The 21,227-nt window shown below is 43.1% G+C and overlaps 1 protein-coding gene across 1 annotated transcript in view; it reads left to right on the top strand.

Annotated features, from left to right (window-relative positions):
* The window catches only part of REV3L (REV3 like, DNA directed polymerase zeta catalytic subunit), an 83,855-nt gene that overhangs the window by 20,297 nt on the left and 42,331 nt on the right, over nt 1-21,227 (top strand). Inside the window, exons 5-11 of the mRNA XM_063124779.1 lie at nt 7,397-7,493; nt 8,603-8,697; nt 9,190-9,294; nt 10,655-10,739; nt 10,820-10,959; nt 12,201-12,326; nt 13,133-13,370. Coding sequence (XP_062980849.1) covers nt 7,397-7,493; nt 8,603-8,697; nt 9,190-9,294; nt 10,655-10,739; nt 10,820-10,959; nt 12,201-12,326; nt 13,133-13,370 — 886 coding nt within the window. The remainder of the gene's footprint in view (nt 1-7,396; nt 7,494-8,602; nt 8,698-9,189; nt 9,295-10,654; nt 10,740-10,819; nt 10,960-12,200; nt 12,327-13,132; nt 13,371-21,227) is intronic.

Consider the following 21,227-nt stretch of genomic DNA (forward strand, 5'->3'; position numbering starts at 1 on the left):
GATTTGATGAACAGGAGAAGTTGAGCTGGATGTCATCCACATATTGATGGCATCATAGGCCGCACATCTGGATAAGCTCTCTCTGCAGTTTCATGTAGATGTTGAATAGCATGGGAGATAAAATAGAGCCCTGTGGAACCCCACAGCATAATAGCCAAGCACAAAGCAATAATCCTCCAGCACCACCTTCTGGAATCGGCCATCCAAGTAGGATTGGAACCACTGCTTCACATTGCCTCCAACTCCTAGCCCAGGCAACCTATCCAGAAGGATGCCATGGTTGATGGTACTGAAAGCCATTCAAGCATCCAAGAGAATCAATAGGGCTGCAGTCCTCTTTTCCCTCTCTTGGCAGAAGTCATCTCACAGGGTGATCAATGCAATTTTCATTCTAAGACTAGTCCTGAAGCCAAACTGAATAATCACCAGTATTGTTGTAAATTTAGTAGATTCTCCCAAGAATGGCTGAGATCAATGACTGTTTGTCAATTCTCCAGCTATTTCAATGTGTTGTGTTCTCACTTGGAAATGTCTTTCCAAGATGAGAAAGAGGGACAAAGCCACTGAGCTGCAATTTCCAAGGCACCTTCTGAATTCTTACAATGGGTCTTAGTGCTTACCTGTTCTTCATCGTGGTCTCTATGCATCACACATATGGGCTTTGCGCCTGCGCAGAGACCGAACCGGAACCTACTATAGCTGAGTGGAACGTTTTTGGCGGGAACCCCTCCCCCACGCTGCCGCGCATGTCCATGGGGTTCCCGCCCTTACCTCAGTTCTTCGTCGTCTGCCATTTTGCCTAGACCTGTAGAACCAACCTCTAGCGTTTTTTTCTTCTACCTTCTCTTAAAATCCTTCAAATCTCTCCTATTTCGACTATATTCTCCTCTTATCTTCTTATATTTTCTCCGAAAAAAATAATAATTTGTAGTTGTTAGTTTCCTCAGCGACATTCAGTCGCGGCGGCCTAGCCGCATGGCAGTGAAGGCGCCTTTTCGAAAATGTGTTAGGTGTGGGGCAAAACTTCCCCCTACCGACGGACACTCTTTGTGTGTTATCTGCTTAGGCGAAAGCCACAAGGTGGAATCTTGCCATCATTGTATGGCCTTTACTAAGCAAACGAGAAAAAACAGAACAGATCGTTTGCGCGCTATTCTGTGGGAGAAGGCTCTCAGAGCTACAGACGCCACAATTTCAAAGCCAACTCAGGCCGAAATGGATAAAACGGCACCGAAAAAGTCCGTTCCAGACCGCAGCACAAAGGAGTGCGATAATACCAGCGCGAACAATAGGGCACTGATACCCCTAATGCCTGGGCGGTCATTAGTGAGTTCCGCGGCCAGAAAAATCACGAAGAAGGCCCGGACTCCTAAATCTTCTTCGGACATCGAGAAGAAGAAGAAGAAGGACGGAGAAAAACACTCCAAAAAGTCCCCTCAGCCCTCTAGGCCTATTCAGACAGCTCCTTCGGTACCGACGGTCCCAGCAACTGTCTCAATACCGAGACCTCAGTCGAGACCGACGTCTGACCAACCTTTGATACCGAGACGTCCACAGAGTCTATCAGAGGGCGAAATTAGAGATTCGGCCTCAGTAGCATCATTGCGAGATCCACCGCAAGCTTTAGAAATGGAGGAGCCTATTACGCAGCCGTCCCCCAGACCGGTGGTCGTAGAAAGACCAAGTCAGATGTGGGATAGAACCTCCCAATACTCCGAGTCCCAGCCCAGACTTTAATACTATGACTGGGATTATTATCGTCCGCACAGATATTTCCCACAGGATAGGGATTACCAATACGCACCGGAAGCTTACTATGCCCAGCCTCCTCCGACTTCAAGGGTCCTTCAGATCCTGCTGGTCCCTCCGTCGCGCCACCCTTCGCCAGCTCCAACTCATCGACGCCATAGCACTTCCATACCGACAGCGACCACTACGGTACCAACCCATCAGGAGCAATCGGAGCTCGAATAACAGCAGCTCCAGATCATTACTGTGTCGTCCCCCGAGGATGGTTACCCTTCTGATACTGATTCTAGGGTTTCAGTTACCCCTTCGGTACCGTCGCCAGAGGATGCTCTGCATTCACAAGACCCTGCTTCACCCTCTGACGACATGGGAAGATTCTCAGAACATATGCGGAGAATATCTCAAGCGCTGGGGTTGGATATACAACAACCCGATGAGCCGGTCGAAGACCCTATTTATGACGTTTTTCAAACTAAGAGTAACGCTGCAGTAGCTATTCCTCTCCCTCCGGCCCTGAAACAGACGGCACAGCTTTCCTGGAAAACCCCTGCGTCCACACAGGCCACATCGAGGAGATTGGAAACTCTCTACTGCATCCAGGAGGGGGATGCTGCTTTCCTTACTCAACACCCAAAACCTAATTCGATTGTGGTTGAGTTCGCCCAGGGTCAGTCGCAGAAGCCCCATTCTGCTCCGGTAGACAAGGAGGGCAGGAAATTGGACATTACAGGAAGGAGGATCTATTCTTCTGCGTCCCTCGGTATCAGGGCCTCTACATACCAGGCGACCATGGCTCGCTACCAACTCTTCCTCTGGGAGAAAGTAGGGTCACTATGTGACTATCTCCCAGAGGACAAAAGAGAGTTGGCAAGAGTGTTTCAGGCAGAGGCTTTGGCGATAGCAAAACAGCAGCTATCGACCGCCAGACATCAGGTCAACTGCCATTCCAAAAACATGATGGGGGCAGTATCGTTGAGGAGGCACACCTGGTTAAGATCAGCGAACTTAACCTATGAAACGAAGGCCAGGATTGAAAACATGCCCTTCGATGGCGAGGGCTTGTTTAACTCCAAGACCGACGAAACGTTGGACACCATTTATAAAGCCCGTACTACGGCAAAGAAGATGGGTTTCGCTCCCCCACCTCCACAGTATAAACCAAAGCGCTGGTCAAGACCACCTGTTCAGCAGCAACAACAACAACATCGCCCTCAATTTCAACAACCGAGGCAGCAGCAACAACTCCAACGAAAACGGCCATACCAAAGTCGTTTTCAACAAGACAAGCGCCAGCCCGACTTCACTAAGAAGCAGCGGGTTTGACTCTTCCATCCCAGATCCACTACCTTTTGTGAACCGCCTAGCACCATATTACCATCAATGGGAGTCAATAACATCGGACTCTTGGGTGCTCACTATCATCAACTCGGGGTATGCCATCGAGCTCGACGTCCTCCCTCCTTCGGGGGTGAAAGTAACAGCGCCATCCCCTCCTCTGCTTCTCGAGGTGCAAACCCTGTTAGTGAAGGGAGCCATCTCTCCCGTACCCGCAGAGGAAGTCAACCAGGGGTTTTTTTCGCGCTACTTCACGGTCCCGAAGAAGGATGGAGGTCTTAGACCGATCATGGACTTAAGGCAGTTAAACAAATACATCACCCCGAAGAAGTTCCGTATGACAATGGTTACTTCTATTCTGCAACTCCTACACAAAGGGGTTTGGTTCGCTGTGGTGGATCTGAAGGACGCGTACTTCCATATCTCCATCAGGAAGTCTCATCAAACTTACCTGCGGTTTTCAATCAGTACGTCCCAGTTCCAGTTCACCGTTCTTCCCTTCGGGCTTGCCACGGCACCGAGGGTCTTCACGAAAGTGATGGCAAAAAGGAATTTATGTATACCCGTACTTAGACGATTAGCTTCTGGTAGCGAACAACAGTTACACGCTCCAGATCGACATACTAACCACTCTCAGCCTGTTGGACTTGTTAGGCCTATGGGTCAACGAGGAGAAATCCATCTTGACTCCACATCAGAAGCTGGGCTTTATAGGGGTAACCCTATCGTCTCGAGACGGGAGGGCATATCTGCTCTCGACCAGAGCACACACTCTTCAGGATTTAGCCATCGCTACCGAAAGCCGTCAAAAGGTTTCGGCATGGACGATCCAGAGGCGATTAGGTCTAATGGCAGTGACTACCGCAGTCATCAGGTTTGCAAGACTCAGAATGAGGATCTTGCAGGCTTGGTTTCTAAGAACATTCGATCTCCGACGCGATGCCCGACGAACTTACCTGTCGATCCCGAGGCAAGTAAGAGCATCCCTGAAATGGTGGTTTTCGATGGCGACTCTCCTAGAAGGGGTTCCGTTCCGACAAGAAACTCCTTCGGTAACGATCACAACGGATGCATCGTTGACCGGATGGGGAGCACACTGCGACTCTCTCACGGCTCAAGGCCGCTGGCCTCCTTCTCAGAGGGAGCATCATATCAACCACCTAGAACTTCTAGCGGTGGAGAATGCATTAAAGACCTTCGCACAAATTATCGAAGGCCGGAATGTCCTGATCGCGACGGACAACACCACCATAGTGGCATACATCAACAGACAGGGTGGAACAAGATCACACCCCCTGAACCGATCGGCACTCAGAATTTGGAACTGGTGCATAAAGAGAAACACTTACCTGATGGCGATCCATGTAGCGGGGAAGGAGAACACCATTGCAGACTCCCTCAGCAGGTCCTTCCACGTCGATCACGAATGGGAGCTCGATGCCGAAGTCAGGGACGATCTCTTTCGGTACTGGGGCCGCCCTGCTGTCGATGTCTTCGCTACCGAAGAGAACGCAGCCTGTCCCAAGTTCTGCAGCAGAGCAGGAAGAGGAAAGCACTCTCTGGGAGACGCTTTCACCAGAACTTGGAAAGAGGATCTCCTCTACATCTTCCCACCGTTTCCACTGTTAACGAAGGTACTAGCCAAGATCCAGATGGACAGGTCGGATTGCATCCTCATCACACCGTGGTGGCCTCGACAGACGTGGTTCTCTCACGCCCTTCGACTGTCGAACGGGAATTACATCAGACTCCCGTCGATACTGTCTCGACACCAGGGCAGGGTTCGACACGCAAATCTGTCGACCCTCAAGATGACGGCGTGGAGAATATCATCCACTCCTCCCCTCGTATCGAAAACTTAACTGTGGACCATATATTGTTGGCTTCACTAAAGCCTTCAACAAGGAAGTCTTACATGGCGAAGTGGCAAAGATTCCAAAAGTTTGCCTTAGAGAAAAATCAACCATCGGAATCTTGCCCTATATCACTGATTCTTCAATACTTATTAACACTTTATCAGCAGGGACTCAAACTCACATCAATCAGAGTCCACTTACCTGCTATTACGGCCTATCATCGTGGCATGGATGGTTTTTCACCTTTTACACATCCAACAGCCAGAAAATTCCTAAAGGGACTTAAGAATTCGATACCGACAGTAAAGTGTATCGTTCCACCATGGAGCCTGTCAGTTGTACTACAATCACTGACAAGGAGACCTTTCGAGCCTATGGCCTCAATAGACCTTAGACTCCTGACATTCAAGACTGTCTTTTTAGTGGCCATTACGTCGGCAAGGCATGCAAGTGAGCTTAGAGCTCTCAGAATAGATGCTCCCTACACTATTTTTCACAAGGATAAGGTTGTGTTACGCACAGACCCTACCTTCCTGCCTAAGGTAGTGTCAACTTTTCATCTGTCCCAGCATATCACTCTACCGGCTTTCTTCCCGAATCCTACAACATCTGTCGAGTCTTCGTTACATACACTGGATGTAAGGAGAGCTCTTGCCTTTTACAAGGCTAGGACACAGGATTTTAGGAAAACAAATCAATTGTTTATTTGTTATGGAGAGCCTTCTAAAGGACTCCCTGTTTCATGCCAACGACTGTCACACTGGATTGTAGAGACAATTGAACTTGCCTACTCTATCTCTAAGCTAGACCTTTTAAAGCCTGTGACAGCTCATTCTACTAGAGCCGTCGCAACATCTGTTGCCTTCAGCAGAGGTGTTCCCCTGACAGAAGTCTGTAGAGCTGCAACGTGGTCCACTCCGTCCGCGTTTGTTAAACACTACAATTTGGACACCCGTGCAAGTCAAGACTGCTCATTTGGGAGGACAGTGCTGTCAGAGATCCTGAGATGATGCACCAACCCACCTCCAAGGTATGTCAGCTTGCTACTCGCCCATATGTGTGATGCATAGAGACCACGATGAAGAAATGCAGGTTGCTTACCTGTAACTGTAGTTCTTCGAGTGGTCATCTATGCATTCACACAACCCACCCACCATCCCCACTTGGTGGTGTGAAATTTACAAAGGACACAGTTATATGTGGAATGTACTTTATTTTATTTTACACTCATGTTTATGGGGGCGCAATGTCGGACTCCTGTAAACTGAGGTAAGGGCGGGAACCCCATGGACATGCGCGGTAGCGTGGGGGAGGGGTTCCCGCCAAAAACGTTCCACTCAGCTATAGTAGGTTCCGGTTCGGTCTCTGCGCAGGCGCAAAGCCCATGTGTGTGAATGCATAGATGACCACTCGAAGAACTACAGTTACAGGTAAGCAACCTGCATTTTCTCTTCTGACACTCCACCAAAGTAAAAACTCTTCACACTGCTTATTTTGATATGATACTTGGATGCCAACATGATGTGAGCAGACCAGGAGCAGCAGGACAGCCATAGTGCAGCCATGGGTAACCACGCAGAACACTCATCCATTTTTCTGCATGGAAATGGCATTTCTCATTGTAATAATAGGTGATTGGAATCCAACACATTTCAAAGAATCAATTAACAATCCTCATCATTTTTGTTTCAAGTAACTGAAAGGAGTATTCATCGATGAGAGCATGAGGACTTGTTTCCATTGCTCTCTGCCTCCATGTTCTACAGCTGCTGTTACTGAGCTCCGATCATTTCTGAGGCACTGAGAAGGGCCTGTGTGAGCACAGTACCATGTGTCAAACCTCCTCCTGGGCTCAGAGTTCTTTGGGTCATGCAAAGGTTATGGCTGCAATCCCATCCACATTTTTTAGGTAGTTAGTCCCATTCAGCTGGATGGAGCTTTCTTTTGAGTAAACCTGATCAGTCAGCGTGGCTGCAATCCTAAACACTTCCTAGGATGGAAGTAAAATCACATTTAAAATACATTATTAAAACAATTCCAATAATAGTACAGAGCAATATAAGAAGCAGTAAGATGGGGTAGCATGATTAATTACAAGCCAGAGAATGCCTGGGTGAACAAGGGCATTTTCAGGAGATGTTGGGAGCCCATGAAACTTGTCTAAAAGTGTTGAGTATTACTAGTTTCTCCTCTTGTTATGCCACATAATGTCCCCTGAATATGAAAAGATAAGTTTTAGTTAAATAGCAGATGGGATAAACAAAGCATGTCTTTTAAAATTGATTTTATATTTATTTTCATTATAAGGTTCTGCATACTCAGACTGCACGTGGAACATATTAACTGTTCAAGATGCAAATAATTTCTATTTCAAATCCGCAGTATTTAAATAGGTAATATGCGTTGACAGATAATTCTCAATTCTGGACAGTTTATATACTGTGCTCTATTTTTAGGTGATGCATTTGAAGAAATTGGATGTTATAAAGAGAATTTGTCAGGACATTCTGCTACCAGAACCCTTCTTCGATGGGAAGATAATCAAATACCAAGGTTAGCATATCTACCTAGTTTTTTAAAAAAAGAAAGCAGAGTTCAAAATAGAAAATTGATGCATATAAAATTAAATGAGTTTGGATCCAGACTAAGTTGAGCTTAATTCCCATTGAAATCATCAGTTCAAGTTAGTCATGGCTTAAGTCCATTGATTACCTTAGCATAGTTCCAGCTCATTGTGTGTATTACTTCAGCATCACTATTAAATATGGCTACAATCTTTGATTAGTAGTTTAACCAATACAGCTTTTAGTTTGATTAATCAGTGGAGGCAAGAAAAATTAATCAGTGGGGCTGAGGTTGAAGTCACTTTACTTTTGAAGTCATATTAGCTCTAGTGTGTTGTTGCAATAGGGATTGATAAAGATGTCCTAATAGGATAGTGCCAACATATTAAGTGCTGTTAAAAGATTGCTAGTGAGCATATGTTACCAACCAAGCAGGATTTATTGAAGAGTGTTGCTTAGATGATAGAAGACTTGTGCTTATAACTTTGGAATGTTGTAACATGTAATATAAATTGGACACGTTTCACCCAAATGCTTATATGGTTACCTGAATTCTTTCTCCTAATATCTTCTGTGCTTAACTAAAAGCATGTCTTTCTCTGATCCTTATAACGAGTTCCTCTTTGCATATGTATCTGTCATTGTAAATAGAAAAATCAGCTTCTCCCTTCTAATAAAGTCACAAAACCCTTCTCCAGGCTTGTCCAGTTACTGAGTCCAGTAACCTGACTCAGATCTGTTTATACCATGTGGCATGATCCAAACCTAGCTTCTTCATATGCTGTGACCGCTGGTGTCTGCCTTTCTGTGTTGCCAGTGTGTGTGATTGAGAGCCTCTCTTGCTTAGTGTCATTAGGGCAGAGAATAAATGATGACTTGTACTGTTTCAGCTCTCAGGGTACATAACTAAGTCACCTTTGCCTGCCATCTAACTATGGCCTGAACAGCTATAAACCTGACATGATTGGGCTATTTATTTTAAATATATTCCCATCTAAAATTTCTAATTAACATTCTTTCTTGTTTTTGAATTTAACATAATATAATTTTAATAAGAAATATATTTTAATCCTGCTTTAATTTTTAATGTAATTGCAGCTCTTTAATACTGGAGGCTATTGAACCACAGAGTACTTGTGAATTGGAAGTGGATGCAGTGGCTGCTGATATTTTAAATAGGTTGGATATTGAAGGTAAACAATTTTTCTGTGCGTAAATAATGCAAGACATTGATAAGTTGTTTTTACAGTGCTTAGCATCAGTGTTTAAAACCTATGAGTTTTAGTTAGCAATAATATATTATAATAGGAGGAGTCAGTTAAATAATAAAAACAAGGGAGGGAAGGCAAATGTTAGAAAAACCTACTATTGTAAAGGTGTTAAATAGACAAGCTTTAAAGTCATTTGAAAGTTCTTGTTTACTTGTAAGATAATGGAAAGATGCAGATAACAGTTTTTAACTATTTCATAGCATTATCTTTGTATGAGGTTTGGTTTGTGTGCTTAGAGGTAAACATTTTGTTCTGTCTTTAAAGAATAGGTAACTCTTATCTTGGACTTACTTAAAGGAAACAAGTTAATTCTTGTGAACATCTGAACTGTATCGGTGTAAGCGCTTGTGTTAGGTTTTAGTAAGCTTGATACTCCAATTGAATCTGTTGTATCTTTTACTTTTATGTTTCCAGCACAGATTGGTCGAAATCCAGGTTTACAAGCAATTTGGGAAGATGAGAAACAACGACGTAGGGTGAACAAGGAGTCTTCTCAGATTAATCCTCCTAACTCACAAGGTAGATGGAAACCTGCTATTATTATTATTATTTTGGACAGGTACATGTCATAGATCAGTATTGATCAAATATTTATTGCTTGTCAGATTTCCAAGTTTATCTCTCTAAACAGAAAGTTCAGAAATGTTCCCATAATATTCTAATGCACTTAATCAAGACATGATCTTGAAATTCACATTCTTATGTGTAAGCTACTGCTCAAGTTTGTAATATCTAATTTACTTCCTATGAAATGAGAGTACTTGGTTAATGAGATAATTTAATCTAAATATGTCTAAACAGTCTTATCCAAGCAGGTCTAGAATCTCCATAACTTCCATATATGTTGAAATATATATGATAAATTGATCCCAATACTCCTATACTTATTTTGCCTTTTATATTTTCTCCTTTTTATATTGTGGACCATTTCTTTTCTTTTTAATCCTGGCCCTGCTTTTTTGATGTCTCAGCATGAAATACAGATTTCTTCATGAAACTAAGAAATTAATAACAGAAGTAATCTTACCAAAATCAAGCCCCATTCTTTTCAGTGGGGAAAAAGTAAAGCATGTGTTGAATGCTTAATTGATATCAACCGGATATGAACATGCTTAATTTTTATTGTATTGTGTCAATCTGAGATGTGTACCTCTTCCCTGCATTCCCTGTATTATACCTTTTGCTGTCATGTGTCTTCCCTGTTCTATACTTAATTTTACCTTAAAGGTTTGCGTCTTCAATAAATTTTATCATATTGGTTTAGATTCAAAGAACAGTGAGAGGAAGAAGAAAATGTATTAGTTCTGTTCTGTGAATTCCTCCTGAAGAGATAGTGGAAAATGTTACGGTTGCAGTGCCACAATGTTTCAGTTATTGCATTACAGTCTCAGTGATGATGAATAAAAAAATAAAGTCTGTAGTTTATAATCCTGTTTTGGTGGATCATAAAATGTTATTGAGAATGAGTTAATGCAAAGTCTTATACAAGAGCTTGTGCAAATAGAGGGACTCACAATTCTCTTCCACTAAGTTGGAAACAGCCCATCTGTGAGTGGAAGAGGCATTGTGCTAGCGAAAGAATACTTTTGGATCCTGCCATAAATTTTATCCTTGAAATAATTTTGTAAGTACACAGAATATATTCTAGGTATATAACGATGTTGTTAAAAGACAACAATCCTTTGGCTCAGGTTTGCTTGAAATTCATAGACAGTGTATTGCTTGCTCTGAACTACTTTTTAGTTGGAAAAAACCCTTCAAGGACGGGGTAATTGTTAATAAAATATCTATGAAGTTTCCATCTTTATTTATGAAGTCTTTCAGCAATCCTACTTTGTTATATTAAACATCCTATATATCCTTTTTCTCATAACTAAAGATCGTGGATTTGTGGCCCCAACAGAAAGTGAAAAATTCTTTCAGAAGAGACTTAAAGAAATCCTCAAGCAAAGCAATCTCTCTGTGTAAGCATTCATTTAGCTATTAATCTTGTCTTTATTTGTGAGCTATACTGTCATTTTAAATGTCATTTTTTATTAATTAGGACATTATCTGGATCACTGGACTATGGATCACAGGAATTCTCTCCTGAGTTGACACTACATTCTGAGGTACAATCTCCCAAAGTTCCATGTTCACCAGCAAATATGGTAGAAGTGCACAGAGATAAAGAACTGAACAGAGGTTAGTATTAATACAGTTTAAGTTTTAGGCAGAGTACCACTGTGAATAAACTAAACTAGAGGAGAGCGTGGGCGTGATCTCTTCCTTTTGCATGCTTGTCAGTCCACAGGAGTACAGATGGGGTGGGGGACAACACACCACAGATTTATTCCCAGCAGGCTCCCCTTTTGCTCTTTCCTGTGTATATATTCAGGATGGGGGAAGAGTGCCAAGGAATATGTCTACATATGCGTCTCTCTCCTCTTTTGCTTTTCCTAGCAGAATGTTATTATGGTATATTAAAGATGTTAAAACAAGTGCTTTGGAATGTGTTGAAAGCAGCCAAAATGCTAATTGCTACTAAATGGAGAAGTAGTGAAATAGTAAGACATGGCTTTGGAATATTGCAGAGATAGCGAAAATGATGGAGTCTTTCCATAAGAATTGGTTACCATTTGTTAGTTTTATGCAAAGAAGATATGACTTGGATATAAATAGATGCCATGTATTTAAAATGTTTTGAGAATATGGAAATCTATTATTTTAATCATTTTAAGGACATATATGAAACTTGTTAGTATTTCCTATGTAATCGTGTGCATCTAAGACTTTTTAAGGCTTTTAATGACTACATAAATATATTTTTGTTTCTTATTAATTACGACTGTTTATGATGATGATTTAAATAGGGCTTATTGCTAACCTGACCATAATAATTTCTGTGACTATGTGTTTTACATCAATGTATACAAGAATTTTGATAGCTATATTTATAACTATTATATGTGGTGTTAGGAATATAGGTTATATTAAGAAAATTAAAATAGGTAAGTTGTAAGGAAGATAGAGGATGGGTTGTTACATGTTGGAAATGCAGATGTACTAATTATCTAAAAAAAGAAAATAGTAAGTGTCTATTAAGCTAATGAATAGTTATCTTGTCAATATTTGGATGTACTATTAAATTTATATATGTATCATGTGATATGCATTATAAACAATTTAAAAGGAAGGGAAAATGAGTTGCCATAATGCTCACTTAATCAAAATGAAGAATGTAAATGTTAAAGAAATTTTCAATGCCTGTCTGTTCTGAACAGTGCAAGCAATATGAAGTTGCAAACTTCCCCTAGTAAAAGTGTCTCTAACCATATCCTCTGAAAATTCTATTCAAGTAATTTGAGCTGCTAATAGTCTAGAACTATTTATAAAAGGAAATCATGTTGACAGATCATGTGCAGAATTCTTAATCTCATTTTTAGAGGAGATCAGCAGTAAGTATAAAGAGGAAGATGCACTTATTAACGAAGAAGCCATTTTGAACATCATGGAAAATAGTCAGCATTTTCAACCCTCACCTCAGAGATTTAATAACACCCCAGTGTTCAGTAAGTCTAATCCAGAAATATATTTTCTTTCTCTACAGTCTGAAGAGCTATTCTTCCATATTCTGGCAGTTTTATCACTAGTACCTCATGCATTTTGTCTATACCGAGAGACTTCCTGAAAAAAGTGTTTCTAGTCCAGTTGTTTATAAATAGTGCTGTATCGGCACTATCTTCTGAAAAGAGGAGTCTTTATCCTACTGCTCTGGACCTGCTTTCTGGTGGAAGCTTGAGAGTAAAATATACCTAGTTAATATTAAAATATTTCTAATATACATTAAAAGTAGAAGTAATCATAAATGAATTCGATTTTCAAAGGGCAGAGGTGTCAAAAAAGATTTGTAAAGATTTGTTCATATAACATTTGCCTTTTTAAAAAAGTGTTCGGTCTGCAAATATAAGGTATACAGGCCTTTTTAAAAAAGAACAATGCCTCTTGAGTTCACAAGATAGACATAGATTGGGTTCACACAACATGGTAACCCACACTCCAGAGTTGAGTATGGGTTGTCGTTGAACTGTGGGTTATCATGTTCTCTCAACCTAGCCACAGTAACATACCATTGTTTATTACCCATGAATAGTCGATGAAAAGAACCTATGGTTTGTTGTTGGGTTTGTTATCATGGTTGGGTTCAGACAACACCATAACCAAAGTTTCAACAACAGCCCGCACTCAACCCATACTCAGTCCTTGAGTGTAGGTTATCGTGCTGTCTGAACCCAAACACTATCATTGGACTTTTTAAAAAGCAAGCAAGCTATAGACTAAAAGGATATGTCTGAATTTGTTTTTGTTTTTTCTTCAGTGGACAGTAATGCTGATCAAGCCATGATACATCTCTTGGCTGGATTGGAAGAAGATGCATATAAAATTGGAGGACAGAGTACATTATTGCAACAGTTCTCTTCTGGAAGCTGTAGAAATCCACAGAACAGTGATGATGAAGAAAATGAACCACAAATTGAAAAGGAAGAAATGGAGCTCAGTTTGCTAATGTCCCAGCGATGGGACAGCAGCCCTAATGATGTTGGTGCAAAGAGAAGGTATATTCTGATTGTGAGATTCTAGGTCTAGAAGAAATTATACTAATTAGTTTATGCTGAAGTTCCCATACTCCTAAAGGAAATCCATATAAGTATCCAGAGTTTAGTATACTATGAAGAGAGATGTCTGTAGAAATGTGATTAGTGGTGCAAACCCAGATAGCTCAAGAAGCAGACAGATAAGAGAACACAAAGGCCATAGCTAGACCTAAGGTTTATCCCTGGATCGTCCAGGGGTCAAACCTGTTCATCTAGGTGACACACAGGGGATCCAGTGCTCAGGCAGGGGTGAACCCTGGATGATCCCAGGATAAACCTTAGGTCTAGCTGTGGCCAAGGATTTCTAGCTAAGCTGACTTTGAATGAAGGAGGAGAGTTTTCTTGTTTGTTCTACAAACTATTCCAGAATTCTACTCCTTATCCTATATTGCTGTAAGGTCATATTTTACACAGCGGTTACGTTATACTAATAAAGAATAACATCTGTAATTCATTTTAGATACATTATTCAGTTTTTTTCTCTGTGCCTGCTTTCTCTTCTGTTTATAAAATACAATCATGTTTACGATTGATTTCATTTCTATACTGCCCAGTAGCCAAAGCTCTGTGGGCAGCTCACAATTCAGAAAATGAAATACAGCATAAAAATTAAATATACAAAATTTAAAAACAATTTAAACAGTTAAAAACAATTTCAATAAAATGCTACACCTATTCAGACAGCTGGTATAAATGCCCCATCTTATGCCATTAAATGCCTGAGGGTAGAGAACAGTCAACCTGGCACCGAAAAGATGACAGTGTTGAAACCAGGCGGTTATCAGGGCCCTATTTTAGCACTGCAGTGGGCCTTTTAGTTTATAGCTGAAATTTAATTTGAAGTAGTCTGGAAGGGTTTGGACCAATTGAGCCTGTGGATTGTTAGAATCTATGTGATTTTATCTCTGTCAGCATTCTCAGAGGGGGAGTTGCTCTATTCCCCACGTCCATCTGCAGGGACAGCCTTTACAAGGTGGGAGGATAGAAGTTCTCGGTGAGAGCCTGACAGAAGTGGGATGAGGGTTGCAGGAGGGTCACCCAGGATGAAGTGATGTTGCTGGAGGGCTGAGCAGTGATGCCCTGTTTGGACAGGGGCCTTGTGGAAAGGCCAAAAGCCCTTGCTGTCAAGGCGTCTGTCAGGTTCTCACAGAAAGATTCCATCCTCCCACCTTGTCAAGGCTGTCTCTGCAGATGGACGTGGGGAATAGAGCAACTCCCCCTCTGAGAATGCTGACAGGTGGACCACCTCCCCCCTGCTCTGCTTTGAGAATGCTGACAGAAATAAACTCACACAGATTCTAACATTCTGCCAGGTATTGCAGTCCCAAGCCTTGTAAGGCTTTATAGGTTAAAATCACATTGAATCAAGCTGGGAAACATATAGGAAGCCTGATAGCTTGTTATATTTGTTGGTTAATGAAAAGCATCTTTCTAATCGGATTATCTGTAGTCCATGGTTTGAAGAATATTTGCAGCCATGGTTTTAGTTAAGCCTTCTTTGCTCTAAATATAGTTCAACTCTAAATATAGTTCAGTCCTGATTCCCGTGTTACAGCAAACTACAGAAGTGAGGGAAGAAAACTACACATGAGAGTAGGAGGGAGTGTGCAGACCTATGGCACATGAGAGCCAGGGTGGATAGTGGTTAAGACTGGAAAGGCCCAGTTCAAATCTCTAGTTAGCCATGGAGCTCACTTTGTGACTTTGGTCCAATTGTTTTCTCTCAGCTTAACCTGCCTTACAATATTATTGTAAGGATAAAAGATGGGGGAGAACCATGAAGTTCTTGGAGGAAAGTGGTAATAAAAAAAGAATTCCAAAACTATTGTTTGGAAATCGGGAAACATGATGTCATAGGCTCAGTGAAGGCAACTGCTTTATCTAGTGTTAGAAGTAACCAAATGACCAAGTTACATAATTTGGTTTTCTTAACCTAGGACTATTTGCATGTGAGGCATGAGCTATACTGCTGAGATATGGCCCTTTCCTCCATCATAGAATACTTTAACTTCCAGAAATCAGGGTAGTAAGCCTCCCTTGGAATGAATACAGCATATTTTGCATTGTGAATTAACTAAATTGGTGCTAAATTCTGCAATTTGAAATTAAATACACTAATCCGTATTGAGGTATTAAAATTTTTAGAACTTTTGGTTTACTGAATAATGATTAGTGCATCTAATTTCAGATAACTGAATTATGCAGTGTCTCATTTTGCAATATCATACAAGTTTTTAGTTGTGTGAACAGATGAAATTATATACAGGTTGCAAGGTCACAGAAGTGTTGTTTTATAGAAAGCTAATGTAGTGTCTATAATTAAAGCATTGGATTTGAGCCTGGATTTAGGTTTTGCATGTGCCATGAACTCATTATGTGGCTTTGCATTAATACTAGTTTCTCCAAGTGGCTTTGAAAGTACCATTGCCAGGAGAGCCAACACAACCAAACTAAGGCAGGGAAACTGCAGTTTAAGTTGCAGTATGTCTGTAAGCATTCCCAGAGAAATATAAGGCTTAATTTTTGTGAACCACCCAGAGAGCTCCGGCTATTGGGCGGTATAGAAATGTAATAAATAAATAAATAAATAAATTATAAGGTTACGCTAATGGTGAGAAAGAAGAATTCAAAATGAGATGAAAATTATGTGGACTATAGGAAAATCTGTATTTTCTGATTAAAATATCATCCTATGTTGCTACCAGTTAGTGTGGGCAATGCTGAGCTAGATATTCTCAGTCAGCGGAGGAGTGGACCCAACAACAAAGGGTTAAGTCTTCCAGCTCAAGAAGACAGGGCCAATGAAATTTCACTTCCTTTCCTCGAGGAGGAAACCCCTTCCAGTCTTGGCTCTGTCTTTGCCAGGAAGAGTAGGGTTGGTTTGGGCTGCTCTTTGGCAGCCTGTAAGTTTAAGGGATAAAATAATACTTAGGAGTGGTCCTTTTCCTCCTTTTCCCTGCTTTCTCCCGTCAGTGTCCTAGACAGGATATGGGGAATTTGGAGGTTATTTGAGGGGAAGACGCTTGGTATGTTTTCCTCAGGATTTTTTCTGGCAGTGCCTTTCTGAAAGGGTACGTGGTGCATTCAGCTCTGGCGCTCCCCCTCAACATTGACTGGTATGTTTGAAGGGAGAGGTTGGAGTCTGCTTCTTCTCCTTTGATCTGCCAAATTTGTTTCCGAGGAGGACCTGGTGCTTTCTGACCCAGCACCTCTCCTGAGTGACTGATGGACCTCGGACCTTGGTAAAACCCAGCACGCCTAGCCCTTGTGTTTTCCCAGTCATCTTCACTCATGTGATGCCTTGGCTTTGCTAGGCAGGAACCTGAAGCCTTGCTCCTCTCAGCATTCCTGTCCCCTTCAGCAAACAGCTGAGTTTTTTACCTCAGAAGGGCGAGAACCCAAGGTGTCACAGCACTTGGTGTTTTCATTTCTCTACCCAGTGAGAACCCAAAGCGCCTCACCTCTCAGTGTTTTTCACTTCTCTTCCCAGCCGCAGAGAACCAGGTAAGTCTCTGCCTGTGTTCCCTCAAAGCTTTTTTTCTAATGTCTTCAAGTGAGGGGGAAGGGAACTCCCAAAATACAAACTGCCAACGGGCAGCTCTTTCACTTTTGGCAACTGCTGCTATAATTCAGCCTGAGGAGGAGGAGGGCAGAAAGGCCTCTTGTTGTTGTTGTTTATTCGTTCAGTCGCTTCCGACTTTTCGTGACTTCATGGACCAGCCCACACCAGAGCTTTCTGTCGGCCATCGCCACCCCCAGCTCCCCCAAGGTCAAGTCTGTCACCTCCAGAATATCATCCGTCCATCTTGCCCTTCCTTTTGCCTTCCACTTTCCCTAGCATCAGCCTCTTCTCCAGGGTATCCTGTCTTCTCATTATGTGGCCAAAGTACTTCAGTTTAGCCTTTAATACCATTCCCTCAAGTGAGCAGTCTGGCTTTATTTCCTGGAGTATGGACTGGTTTGATCTTCTTGCAGTCCAAGGCACTCTCAGCATTTTCCTCCAACACCACAGTTCAAAAGCATCTATCTTCCTTCACTCAGCTTTCCTTATGGTCCAGCTCTCGCAGCCATAGGTTACTATGGGGAATACCATTGCTTTAACTATGCGGACCTTTGTTGTCAGTGTGATGTCTCTGCTCTTAACTATTTTATCGAGATTTGTCATTGCTCTCCTCCCAAGAAGTAAACGTCTTCTGATTTCCTGGCTGCAGTCAGCGTCTGCAGTAATCTTTGCGCCCAGAAACCTCTAGTGTCCCATTTAAGGTGCTGCACCAAACCTTATCAGGGAAACCCTGGCACTTCCAAGCCCTTGGCTTAGCTCAACCCCTCACCCCTCCTCAAGGGGAAATTCTGGCTTTTCTGGAAAGGATTTTAATTCCACAAAGCATGAACATGGTAGGCAGCACAAATATAGCCACAAGAGGAGAAGGGAATCCTCTTTGTATAGCACGACGACCACCTCCTCCTCTTCTTCTGCCTCATCCACCTGTTCCTCCTGGTCTCACACTGGGGGAAAGTGGAAGGCTAAGCACCGTCGTAGGACACACTCTAAAAGACATAGAAGGTCCACACACAGAGCCATTTCCTCCTCTCATAGAGATGCCTCTTCTAACAGGGGCTATAAACAAACCTCAGGCATCATCAAGAAGGGGCACTTCATCTTCTTCCCTGTGGGTGATAATCCTATTCAAAGGGCCCCCAGCACTCATGTAGGGTCCCTCTCTGAACATGAGGAGCTCTTCTCACAAGAGTCTGAGGGAAAAGAAGGGGAGTTGTCAGGTGGTGACTAACCTGCTGCGACCCCGCCACAACATAGACTTTTTCAGCAGAACCTATTCCCTGTTATTCTAAACAAAGCCATCAGGGTTCTTAAACTGACTAAGCCACCTGCTGCTGCTTCAGAGATTTCTACAGAAGACCCTGCCCAGGAAGGGAATGCAGAGGTCTTTCCCTCTGATGCCCCATCTGACCCTGTGATGCCTTTTCCTAAATGTTGCAGTTGCTCAATTTTGAATAGATTGAGCAAGCCAAACAAAGGACTACTCATTCATTGGCGAATAAAATGTACTCTCTACCACAAGAAGTGATGGACCGCCTGAAGGTGGCCTTGGTCAATGATCCTGTGGCCGCCCTCACCTCTAAAGTGGTTCCCATTAAGGTGGATAATGAAGCCCTCGCGGATCCAGGTGAAAGGAACAATGAGGCAGCACTCTGCCGTGCTTATGAAGCCTCAGCTCTGAGCATCAGGCCTGCCACAGTTAATTTCATGATTGCTCTGGCCTCTGTTCTCTGGGCACACATACTGCTGACAGAGACTCCTCCTGCCTCCAGGCACCTTAGGGGAAGTCTCAACAAGCTTGCAAGGGCAGCTGAGTTTCTTGGAGACTCTTCCATGGACTGTATTCAGTATTCTGTTAGAGCTATGGCATCTGGGTTGGTTGCCTGCCAGGGTTGTGGTTGAAACATTGGGAGGCAGACCAGCAGTCTAAGGCCACTCTTTCTACAACACCTTGTATGGGCAGCAAGCTCTCTGGGAAGTCCCTTACTCCTCATCTAGTAGAGTCAAAAGATAAGAAAAGGTCTTACCTTTTGCCTCAGAAAAGGAGGACTCTTAAGAATAAGAAACAAAGCTCTCAATCCTTTCATTCCCAAGGCCCTGCTTCCACCTCCTTCCTTCAGAACAGACCCTTTAGGTGACACTGGTCTTATTGTCAGCATTCCAAGTCTGGTCGTGGAGGAAAACATCAGAGAAAACCTTCCCCATGACACCATATCCTTTCACATTGGTGGTCGCTTACAGCAGTTTTGGCACTCTTGGATACTCATCATCTCAGACAGCTGGGTGGTTGAGATTGTCAAGCTGGGCTACACCTTCAAGTTCTGCACTGTTCCCAGGGACAGATTCTTGTCTGTCCCGGTCTCCAGAATCTCAGAGAAGCACCAAAGGATTTCTATAGCCATCCAACATCTTCTTGAGATAGATGCTGTCAAATCCGATCCAACTACAGAGAGATCTTTGGGTGTATTCTCAGTGTTCTTCACTGCTCAAAAAGAATTCCACAGGTGTGTGGAATTCTGGATTTGAAATACATGAATCAGTTTCTCACGTTTGAAAGTTTTGCATGGAGACTCTCAGGACTACAGCAGAGGCGATTCACTCAGGGGACTACCTGGCCTCCATCGACCTGTCAGAGGCATACTTACACATCCCGATTCGTCTCAGCCACAGGAGGTTTCTCTGGTTCGCCTATGGCAAGGAACAATACCAATATCGGCCCCTGCCCTTTAGGCTTTCCTTGGCTCCCAGGGTCTTTGCAAAGATCTTGGCAACCCCGGTGAGTCACCTACGCATGAAGGGGGTACATATTTACCCTTATCTCGACGATCTTCTGATTCAAGCTTTGTCAAGGCAGAGAGCTGTGGAGTATGTGTCAGTTACTATTGACTGTTTGAATCGCCATGACTTCATCATTAACAGAGAAAAGAGTTCCCTCTCGCCAGTTCAGAAACTACAACATCTAGGAGTAATTATATGGATAGCCAGAAAAAAACTGTCCACAGAGTGGATGGAAAGACTATTGAACAGTGTAAATTGGATTCTGTCCAAAAGGAGGTCCTCTCTTATGGCACTAGCCCAACTACAGGGGGCAATGACTGCTGCAATAGACTCTGTTCCATGAACTCGGTTCCATTCTCGCCTGCTTCACTGGCTTCTTCTTCCTCACCAAGCAAGCACTGCACACAAGGCATACTTGGTCCTGAGTCTCCCAGATCATGTTGTTTCCTCTCTTTGATGGTGGACCAACCCAGGGCACCTGGCCAGGGCGATCCCTTTGAGAGAACCAATTTGGTTGCAGGTCACCACAGATGCCAGCCTCTCTGGATGGGGAGCTCACTGCAAGGAGACTGTCAATCAGGGACTGTGGTCAAGGCAGGAGCAGTCTTGCCTAGTCAACTAGCTTGAAATGACAGTGGTTCGGCTGCCCTGTTGACATTTTCAGACAGCATTGTGGGCAAGGATGTCCTTGTCAGGACAGACAGCATTACAACTCAGGCCTATATCAACAAGCAGGGAAGTTCCTGGAGCAGGAATTCTCGCTTCTCCTTTCCTGGGCAGAGATGCGCCTATCCTCCATCACTGCCAAATATGTGAAGGGCAAGCTGAATGTGGAGGTGGACTAGTTGAGTCGCACCACCATTCAACAGGAAGATTGGGCACTTCATCTGGAAGCCTTCAAGGACATCACAAGGATTTGGGGACTCCAGTCCTCAACCTCTTTGCCGATTTGTCCAACAACAAGGTGCCCCAGTTTATGTCATGGTTCCTGGATGCCAAGGTGGAGGGCATCGATGCTCTGGCCTTTCCCTGGCCTCAGGGTCTGCTGTATGCTTTCCCACCATTTCCTCTCCTTTCCAGGGTATTGAGGGAGGTGAGAGAATTGAAAGTGCAAGTTGTTGTTGTGGCTCCTCATTGGCCATGCCAGCCATGGTTTTCAGACCTCAGGGAGCTCAGCATAGATCCTCCAAGGAAGCTTCTGATGCGTCATGGTCTCCTGTTTCATCCGACCTGGAGTGGCTCCGCCTCTGCACCTGGAGGTTGAGCTGTAGAAGCTCCTAGTGCAAGTTCTACCATTCTAGTCTCCAGAAGGTCATCTACCAATACAGTTTATCAAATGACATGGAATGTGTTCCAGAGATGGTGTAGGAGAAGGAAGCTCTCTCCACTTCAGGCCGACCTCCCCCCATCTTCTGGATTTCCTACAATCTGGCCTTGAGCAAGGTTTAGTGACCTTAAAGCATCAAATGGAAGCTTTGGGA

Source organism: Elgaria multicarinata, chromosome 4 (genome assembly GCF_023053635.1).
Source record: "Elgaria multicarinata webbii isolate HBS135686 ecotype San Diego chromosome 4, rElgMul1.1.pri, whole genome shotgun sequence".
In the NCBI taxonomy this organism is placed as follows: Eukaryota; Metazoa; Chordata; class Lepidosauria; order Squamata; family Anguidae; genus Elgaria; species Elgaria multicarinata.